This window comes from Haplochromis burtoni, unplaced genomic scaffold (genome assembly GCF_018398535.1).
Source record: "Haplochromis burtoni strain Fernald_Lab_line unplaced genomic scaffold, NCSU_Asbu1 Contig_120, whole genome shotgun sequence".
NCBI lineage: Eukaryota > Metazoa > Chordata > Actinopteri > Cichliformes > Cichlidae > Haplochromis > Haplochromis burtoni.
Genome location: NW_024582481.1, coordinates 1,039,858 through 1,050,361, shown reverse-complemented (window position 1 = coordinate 1,050,361; position 10,504 = coordinate 1,039,858). Strand labels below are relative to the sequence as shown.

The 10,504-nt window shown below is 43.9% G+C and overlaps 1 protein-coding gene across 8 annotated transcripts in view; it reads left to right on the top strand.

Annotated features, from left to right (window-relative positions):
- creb5b (cAMP responsive element binding protein 5b) overlaps positions 1-10,498 on the top strand; it is a 35,048-nt gene extending 24,550 nt beyond the window's left edge. For 3 of the 8 annotated variants that reach the window (XM_005934754.1, XM_005934751.3, XM_042223816.1), the window contains 4 exons: positions 7,283-7,606; positions 8,858-9,085; positions 9,299-9,407; positions 10,327-10,498. In XM_005934754.1, the coding sequence (XP_005934816.1) occupies positions 7,283-7,606; positions 8,858-9,085; positions 9,299-9,407; positions 10,327-10,481 (816 nt within the window). In that variant the 3' untranslated portion in view covers positions 10,482-10,498. The other 5 variants (XM_005934752.3, XM_005934753.3, XM_042223815.1 and 2 more) reach the window with 5 other exon arrangements.
- Positions 10,499-10,504: the final 6 nt, after the last annotated feature.

The following is a 10,504-nucleotide window of genomic DNA, read 5'->3' as shown; positions in this document are numbered from 1 at the left end:
GGGGGGGGGGGGTTCTACAGAGATGAGTCCTTTTAGCAGCGTAGAGTGTGACGCAAGAGCTGCTGGATCAGTGCAACTGCCACATAAACCAGAAAGGAACTTCTGCTTCAGTGCGACTAAAATTGTACTTGTGAGATAGATAGATGAATCATCAAAAACCTCACGACACCACAATTTATCACCTTTTTCAACTATAAAATATGCCTGCCAACATCTGTTTACAGAAAATCCAGAAGAAAACATGTTAGATAAAAGTTATAAATTGATTTCCATTCCACTGAATAAACCCAGCCAGAATTTTGGTTCCCAGGATTCTCTGTTGGATGTACTTTCAGCTGAGCCGATTTAACAAAAGTTTGCTCGGCCAACATTATCTCAGATTGGTGGTGAATTAGATGAGCCCTCTTGTTAACAGTATTTTGATAGTGTTTTAATGTCCCTGTAAAATTGCCATGGAAAATATTGGGATACTACGCTATGAGTGAGAACTCAACAAAACAACTCTATGTTTATATATATGTGTGTGTGTGTGCGTGTGATTGTGTTATTGTAAGATTATATTTAGAAAACTCATATTCACATTTGAATAGTGAGTGAGCGTGGCAGGAGGAATGAGTAATGTGTTAGTGGATGAGATTTCCTTCCCATTCTGTACCATCGGTTAGTTAGAAAATGATTTAAAGGACAAGTTCATGAAATTTACGTTTCATGTCTATTAGTTTATCGGTCTTTTAAGGACTTTACACAGTGGTGTCTGTGAGTGTATTAATTTTTTTTTTTTTTATTAAATAGCACTTTTTAAAATCAGAGAGCTTGACTATAAGAATAGAGACAAATTACAGCAGAAGCACTTGCACAGTTACAACAAAACAAAACTTTGAAATAAAAGATTTTACCTGATAATTCAAGCACAAATCCACTTTGTAAATACGAAGGGTCTTGAGCTTTGATATAGAACACAACCCCCAAAATTTGCTGACCTGATTCTTAGGGGACAGATCCACAGTTTGGGATCCTTTCTGTTTTCAAGGTACAGCCGTACTAACGCATATTCATCTTACAACGTGCATGCATCCATACTTTTACCACTTTATAACTATTAACAGATACTTTTGGAAATGCAGCTGATCAAGTTTTAGGTTAAAAACTCTCATTACAAAACAGTGACAGAGAGTTTGTTTTCTGATTGTCATTAAAATGGAAAAAAAACCCACATTATAGTTCTGCTCATATACCTTTGCGTCGGTACACATTTGTCATCACCATAGTTTTCTCTGATGATGGATAGCGCTCAAAGCATCACTTGCTTTGAGACAACAGCTGATCTATGATTTCTGCTGCCATGGCTGTTTTATACTAATGTGTTATATTTCGCTTCACTTCCACTTCATTGTCGGGCCAATCAAAATAAATGCATTAAAAAAAATAAAAATCTATTTTTATACTTTTTTCATTTCTGTTTGTCTGTTTTTGTGTTGTTGTGTTTTCTAGAAATAGCTGACCTTTTGCTTCATTTTTACCCCAGCGCTCATGTGACCAGTGTATGTGAATGGTGATATATGTGTAACTGTAAATGGAAAGTATTGTTGAAAATGTGCTAAAGTGCTTGCCTGGGCAAAGGATTGGTGTGAAAGCTTGTGCAAGGTACTACTAGTATGATTGAGGGGCTGTAGGGGGCCTAGCAGGAGTAAAACATGTTCCTGGCTCATAATACACTCTGAAGCAAGATCAGCAAGCTTTATGGAAGAGGGGGAAGCTTCTGAGTAGTTTCGCGTGTGTGTGTGTGTGATTGTGCGCTTCTATGTTGGGTTGAGTTTTCGTGACAAGAGTGGCGTTGGTGGCACAGAGTGTCGCATCTGTTTGTCTTTGGATGACTGCTTGTTTTTTTAGGTGTGCTGATGGGTGGTGTATGTGAAGGCCATTTGGTTATGGTTCAGGGCCTATGAATGGGAAGGGACACAAGCAGAGCCAAGCTTGGGTAAACCAGCTGCCATCAACACTGCGTGATCCAGACCGGACTGGTCCAGCCACCATTAGCACTCCTGGAGCCTGAGCAAAAAAAACAAGACACTCACACCAAAATAACTTTAACAATGCTGAGGAGGTGATCTGAATCAGACAAGTTCGTGCTTCATGTTTTCAACAATTACTTCTTGGAAATTTTGGCATGTCGAAACACAAGTGGCTTCTCACACCTGTGGGTGTATTGACAGTGCGGGTAAAGAGGGGCTATTTATTATCAGAGAACAAGAACCAAAACTCAAACCATTAATAAAAAAAAGCTATTGTGAAAGATTTGTAACGGCCAAAATACACTAACATTAGAGATCTGATATTTTAAACATCTTTCAAACTACATTTGATTCGGATTACGTTTATCGACACAATGACTCGTGATGCCTCTTTTAATCCCACAATTTAAGAGTATGTAAGTGTTTAGCATTGTATTCATGCTCTGTCTGTCTCTCTCACTCAGGGGCATTGTCTGTATTCAAGATTGTGACAGTGGGTGTAGTGATAACCATGTAGGCTGCACTCGAGCAGGGCTTTACAAGAGAGGGAACAGTGGGGATATGCAGACTGGAGTCAGAGGCCCATCCATTAACTTGACAGGCTGCAGAAGCTGCCAAGAGTATGAGCGCATGCTTTGGAGCACACTTCTCAGTGGGCGTGTGTCTTGCTGCACCCATACTGCCACGGTTCCTCCGAGCACCACCGGAACGTCTAGCCCTGGCTGAACAGTCAGTCTATGTCCATCTCCATGTCTGTGTCTGGAACCACAGGGAAGCTCTGATCAGCTTGGCCCAGAACCTGAGAGAGGAGAGAGGGGGCGATATTACAGCCCAGCACTCCCATCAGACTGTCTGCCTCACTGTTCCCTGAGGAAATCAGTTTAACAGTCCCCAGCTCTTGGCAAGCAGAGGGAGAGGGGGTGGAGGAAAAGGCAAGAGGTGTTCGCGTTTGTGTGTGTTGTTGTGTGTGTGTTGTTGTGTGTGTGTGTGTGTGTGTGTGTGTGTGTGTGTGTGTGTGTGAGAGAGAGAGAGAGTGAGAGAGAGAGAGTGTGTGAGTGAGAGAGAGAGAGGGGGTGGTAGATGTTACTGCCTCTCTGGGTGAGAGGGAAATCTAATAAAATTGAACTAATGGGGGTATGGGCTTTTTAGGGGACAGAGAGTGGGTTTGTAGACAGGCACTGGTGGGTAGTGCTGGCGGTGGAGATGAGGAGGATGGAACAGGATCCGTGGAGTGCTTGGCGAAGCAGCAGAGCCAAACTCCTGCTTTCAGCTGCAGATGGTGAACCCGGGTCGGGTTTAGAGTGCAAGGTAGGGGGGCCGAGGCATATATAAAATACTCCCGGAAAGTTACAGCTTTGATATATTATGCAATTAGAAATGCTGTGTGCTTACTCACGATCACTGTGCTTGCCTGATGTTAACAAAGAAGCTGACAGTGAGAGACAGAAGCTTTAATGTTTCTCTGCAGACCCTTAAATGTGAAGCGAAAGAGCACCATTTGAATCTTTGATCTTTTTGCAGTTGAACTGTGACTCCACAGACTGATCAAATCTTTCAAACCTACTGTGAGGCGCCAGAGGGCCACAGGTCCCCTGATAGTACAATGCTCCACTTTTAAGGGGAATAAAAGTGCTCACCCTGACCTTGCTAGGTTTGATTTACCCATCCTTAGGCAGGCGTGGTCTCTTCCCTTTGTACCTGCTTCATGATCATGGTTTCTCCTCCCAGGGTTAATAGACATGAAGTCATCTGGTGAGCAGAAACCTGAGTGTGTTCTCAGGATGTGCCCAGAGCACTCACAGGGACATCACTCAAAGCCCCTGTGTCAGAGAGGACACAGCCATTAATAAATATCATTAATGGATGATCACCTGGTATCCCTGAAACCACATAAATGAGAGAGGCCTAAAAAAAGGAGAGGGAGTGGAGAGGTCAGGGGGCAAAGGTCTGAGAGGAGATAGCTCCCCTCTGGGCAAAAGATGGCTGAATCAGGGATGGTGGAAAATCAATAGCACTGCTACTTTCAGTATACTGTCAGAATGCGTGTATTTATGCTGCTACTATATAAAAATTATTGTGAAGGAAGCTGACCACTTTCTAATGGTGTCACGGAGACTTCATTTTCCTGTTGCAACTTGGCAGCAGGGCAGACGGTGGTAGAACAGGATGCATACCGTCCCATCTTTGAGCGCTCTGCACAGCCGCAAGCTAACACCTGCACTGATTTAATGACTGTTTTCTGTGGCAGCCATGTTGCTGCAGGAGAAATGTATATGTTTGTGTGTGTGTCATTAGAGTAAAATGCACATGGTGGTTAAGTTCTTGTGCTTAGCACAGTCTGGGGAAATACAACCATGTGTTAAAGAGTCATTAAGGGGCTGATGAAGGTGTTTGAGAATCACAGCCTGCTCATCATCACTCTGCTAACGTCCCTTAGTTGCGTCACTGTGGTTCTGGATACAAAGACTTAAGTTTTGGCTGAGCTGGGTTTAACTGAGCTGTGTCTCGACTTCAGATGCAGGAGAGGTAGACACTTGTACAGAGCTAGCTTCAGGAATAGGGTTATATCACGGTAAGGGTTTTCTCTTTTAACTGTGTCCTTTTCTTTAAACCTATCAGTTTAAGGTGGTGCATTTATATATTCATACTGCCTATTTAAAGAGCTGGATATTCCATTATTCATCATGTAAGTGGGAAGGTCCTGCCAGCTAATCCAGTCAAAGAGAGTGGTTTAATTTCTATGCGTGTACTAAAAATTTAAGTTGTATGTTGTCAAGATTTTTCTGTAGTTCTTTGATTGATTTTGTTATGTGTAATAGCTATGCTGTCTCTGTTGAACTGTATTATATTAACTTGTGTTGCATTACATTCAGTTACTTTTGTACTTTGTTGTGTATATAACCATCGCCACTAAGGCTTGTGCATCGGCCCCTTGGCTCTTTGACCTGCAGTCCCTCTGTACTTTGACACTCGCAGGCCGCTTTGAATGCAGGCTAATTGAATTAATATACAGATAGTGCCAGCTGGACAGCTCGCTGAGACGCTGACAAATGACTAATTGCTGTTTCAGGCTAATGGTGTGTGGGGAAGAGACACTGGAATCCATCTAATCTCTTCCCACCTCTAGTCTTTGTCTCTCTTAATACTCCCCTTCACCATTTATGCTCTCTGTCTTCCACCTGGCGTCCTCCCTTTCTAGAAGGGAGTTTCAGTGACACCAAAAGAGCATCTTACCGGCCATCAGCTTACTAAACGTCTTATAGAGACTACAAAGGTAGACATGCTGCCAGCAAACTCCTCTGGCTTCTATTCATTCAGGTGATTCCCTGCTTGAGTGGCAGGAGCTTGCCAGACCTTGATTGGTTTTCTCTTGCACAAAAGGCGTGGGTCTCACCTCTCTGGTTCATACTGATCGACTGCAGGCTGCAGGGAAGGTGCTCAGTGAGAGCTGTCAAACTCAGAATTCATCCTGTGATGTACAGAAGATGTCCTTGTCAACACTGGTGACTATGATTGATCTGTAAGCACTTTAAATCCCTTTTCTGTTTCAGCTGCATGTCAATTAGCTGTCGTGTTTTAAGATGTTATTTCCAGATAGCTACCCTTTGCAGATTGTAACTATTTGTAGTGTTTGTAGTTTGTAGTGTGTTAAAGAAAGTCAGAGACTTCTCAGTGCATCAGTAAGACTCAGTGTGACTATGATGCCGCTGACAGCTGCAGGCTTGAAGACACTCGCTGTGTGTAGACTGTGGTATTTTAACCCATGTCTCTCTGGTCACAAAAAGGAAGGGTTGTGGCCCCTGAGAACAATTCTTAGAGGTTTTGGTGAAGGCCGTTAGTGGGGTTAGGGTGTGATTATATTGGTTTACGATGTGTTATCTATGACATTAGAAGTGTAGAAGTTTAAAATAACATTCATAGTGAGGTACAACAGATAAAATCTCGCGCTTCCAGAAAAGTACCTGCTTCAAAGTGTCAGGCATACCTTTCTGTGACAAACAGAAACTATAGTCAACTAAAACTGGCTCGACAAGGTCATAAATTCACTGTGCCGGTTTCATGTGCAATTCTCTGCATCCCACACTGTCCGTAGAAAAGACAACTAACTCCAAACGCACACACACACACACGCATATATAATGTGTAAATATGGTAAAACACAGTCACTTTTTTTGTTCCCAATCTTCTAAAATGATTTATTGGACTGTGCCGCCTTACTACTTGTAAAAAGCTTTCCACTCATAGACAGTGTGAGCGGGAAGTGAAGGGATGGTGTTGTGCTCTGCTTATGTCCTAGCATTGTGATCCAGACCAGCTGGATGCCATTCCCTATGGGAATCATGAATGTGAAGGTTGTTAAAAGATATGGAGCCTTGGACTTACTGACAGCAGCTGGGAGAAGGGGGAAGGGAGCAGAGAGGAAAAAGAGAATACTGGGAAAGGGAAAAGAAAACGTTGTGGAATTCACAACAGTAGCCTTAGACACAATGTCTTTCTTTTCATTTTTGCTGCTAACTTTTTACTAAACATGTCTCAGGAGATCAACTGTAAAAAGGAATAATTAATTTCCATGTATTTTAGTGTCAGTGTTTTAGTGTAAAAAGGGTCTTCATTAAATAAGGTTTTGCAACCTGTTAAAAGCTATTAAACTGTAAATATGTCATGCATTTTTTATTTATGTCTAGGTTTGTGCTGGGTTTTTGCGCTTGCGGTCGTCTTTATGCGGTGCCCAGAAAAACACACTCTAGTGGAGAGGTGCATTTGGTAAACATGAGGAACACAAGTGCACTTTTAGTGTGCTTCTCTCTGGTTCTCATCCCAGACTGCTCAGAGACACCGTCTCAGTCAGTGCTAAGTAGACCACACAGTTAAAGCAACAAACCTGTTGCTGGGTCAACAGTAAGGGAGCGTTCTGAGGTCTCACACCTTACCGGCGATCTCATCTCACCAGCAGAAATGCACAAACAAACACACGTGCTCCATAAGAGAGAGAGAGAGAGGGGCTGTTGTGAATATGAAGAGCAGGGACCGGTGGGATGCAGTCATGAAATGTAAAGAGCAAGAATGACAGGACTGAAGGAGAGATGAAGGACAGCCTAAGTGGCTTTGACTTGTCCTGCTGACATGTGGATTTATGAAGCCATTTGTCACGTTGTAGTCTGCGCTTAATCATCACACTGATGGAGGCGAATATGTACAAACATAATGACGAAATACTCCCAGAGATTTATATTAAATGTTGTCTTTGGTGTCCACTTTGTCTCCTTTAGAGGCTAAAGGCTGCACTTTCACACCACCCCGGTGCCATCGCAAACGGCAACATGAACTCCATGGGCCACATGATGGAGATGATGTCATCACGGCAGGACCAAGGCGCTCACCATCACATGCACTCGCACCCGCACCAGCACCTGCAAGCCCCTCCGCACGCATACCAGCACCACGGACACCACCACCACAACCAGGGCCACGCTCAGGGTGGACACCATCACCCGCAGGGACACAATCCCCATCACAACTCCCACAACCCCCATCTTCATCCTGGGCATCCACATCAGACATCACCACACCCTCCGATGCACTCTGCTTCACAGGTAAGCAAATCGTCTCCCCGAGAGAGCTGAGAAGCTTTTAGGCAGCGCAAAGGCAAAGCCACAAGTTCAATAACACATTAACTACACTGCACATTAAAATCACTCACACAGCTAGAAGTCAGCGTGTATGCAGCGTGACTAAAACAAGCCAGTCCTTTGGAAGGCTTTTGAGTAGTTTTGAAGTCAGCTATTAGTGGTTTAGTATAGAAGCATGGCTAAAATGATGCTTAGAATTCACAGCGAGTGAGTGGATGAACGCATTTTCCCTTGCTGCATCCTTAATAGCGAGTTTCCTGGCACCCGGCGCAAAAGTATTTTTTCCTTTTTGTTTGGTCAGCTACAGGTCAGTGTTGGATGCCTGCCATGGAGAGAAGGGGTCATGAAGAGTTCAGAAACGGTTACAAAAGGATGTTCAGGACTGTCTTTTGAAAACTTTGCTCCACTGCACCAACCATTTGCAATTATGTAGTCACGGCATGCTTCAAGCACAGAAGAAGGTTTACAAACCAGAGGAACAGATAGCCTTGGCTTATAGTTCTGGGACGTCTTATCTGTGAATATACCTGTTTCAGTATTAACTGACAGTATTGCTCATGGCATTAAAAAAAAGAGGTATTTTGTCCTTGCATTCTTTGAAGCCTTTTTGCAGCCCAGAGTGCCACATCATGAAGTGCATTTCACTATATATTTTAAATGTACCATTAAAGCTTTAAAACAACATTGTCTGTGTGTGCAGCCGCCATTAAAGTGGCGTGCATTTTCCATGCTTCTCATAAAAATGTAATGTTTTGAAGACTGAAAACACTTGACCTAGCCAAGTATATGTCAAGATTTGTCAGTGCATAGAAATGGGCCTTTTGACTGCATCTGGTGGTGTTAGTCTGAGTGGAAGTGGGCGTTGGAAAACTGCCTCCTGACACCTCTTTAACAAGGTGGGCAAGCTAGTGAATCAGCCCAGTCAGTCAGTCAGTCATTCACTCCTGACACCCACAGCCCAGCTTCTTAAGGCACGCGGTACAAGCAGATGTTGTTTTTGGGGAAGTTGCCAGACATAAAATACCTGCAGGAAGTAATGTATATATTGTTGTTTAGAGGCAGGAGGCTCTGAGGCAGCATAGCGGCTGCAGCAGACAGCTGACTGGCTGCTTTCCAGCTGTGTCAGGATGGTTACATATGTGGTCGGATCGTGGCAGGCAGGCGCTGCCCCATTGGGGACATCAGTAATGTTAATGCCATTTTCCCGTGATTCAGATGTCACCTGCAACCCAGCAGATGCAGCCCACGCAGACGTTGCAGTCTCCACCACCCAGTGGTGGACGGCGCAGACGAGTAGTGGACGAGGACCCGGATGAACGTCGGCGAAAGTTTCTGGAGCGAAACAGAGCGGCTGCAACAAGATGCAGACAGAAGCGAAAAGTTTGGGTGATGTCATTAGAGAAGAAGGCAGAGGAGCTCACACAGACCAACATGCAGCTTCAGGTAAAAACCAAAAAAATCAAAAAACACCTTTAGAGCCTCTAAATCTATGTACAGTAACAACTGCAACTCAGGGCCATCACCATGGATTTTGATTTGTTTATATTGGGTAATATGACCTGGGTATTTTACTGTTTGTTTTTAGGTAGTTAAGGATGGAGAGTTGCCAAGAAATGTTGATTCGCTGAAATCTGAAAATATTTTTCTTTTTCTCAGAATGAAGTCACAATGCTAAAGAACGAGGTGACACAGCTCAAGCAGCTTCTCCTCACACACAAGGACTGTCCCATCACCACTATGCAGAAAGAGTCCCAAGGTTACCTCAGTGAGTAGCTTAAACATAAACACACTCACACACCTTTAACTGTGTGCCTTAGCTCTGCGGTGGAAAGGAATAAACCCTACAGACACAAGTCTGATGGACACACAGTAACTGGCAAGGCTTTTCGTTCCAGTGTGCTGGTATCCAGCTCCCACGCTCGCTGCAGGACTCTTCCTTTGACATATGGGTGTTGCACACTCTGGTAGCTGGCTGTCTGAATCCCTTTTGAGACTTATTTTTTCCATCTCACAGCAGCTCTGTGCACAGAAGCAGCCGAGCCTCAACGTGAGAAAGACATCACAGTCTGCACGTTGACATCACAGCCCTAATGGATGCCTGGGATCTCACTGATTTTTGGACTGTGCTTCAGCTCAGCCGTACATGACATCAGAGCCCCACCCTTTGATACGGATTCGAGTGACATTTCCATGTAATTAGGATAAGTCACCTCCCTGTGCAGCTTTAGGAAAATAAGGCTCACGTCCCCCCTTGGCTGAATGGCTCTTTTGTACAAGAGAAAGCCAACTCCCAGCCTGGGCTGGAATGACTTTCATCGATGAGTCTAACTGGTGTAAAGATGTCACCTACAATGTGTCCAAAATCCATCAGGCGTATTTACGGAGTGGAATGATTCACGTTTCCATTTTTGTGTTATCCATTATCGTCTATTTTGAGATGGAGGATGAGACATTTGGTGTAACCTTAGGTTGTCACATGTTTGAAATAAATGCTCTTCTGCTAATAAAGATTTTTTTTGTAATATAATGAGAGATCCTGTGTTTATTTTGCTAGATTTTACCATTATGCATACTTTATGTATCCCTGTGTGCAGCTCCTCGGTTCTATCTTTTGTACTTGCACTCACACATGCGTGCTTTACGCATCACTTCTATCTTCAGTGATGTCTCTGCTTTCTCCTCAGGTCCAGAGAGCAGTCCTGCAGGCAGTCCAGCTCCAGTGTGCTCCCAGCAGCAGGTCATCCAGCACAACACCATCACCACCTCCACTACAACTGTAGGGGGCAGCAGTGTGCACGGGCAGACCAACCACTGCACAGACATTAACCCCATCCACTAGGGACAAAGGAGACCGTAACCTCG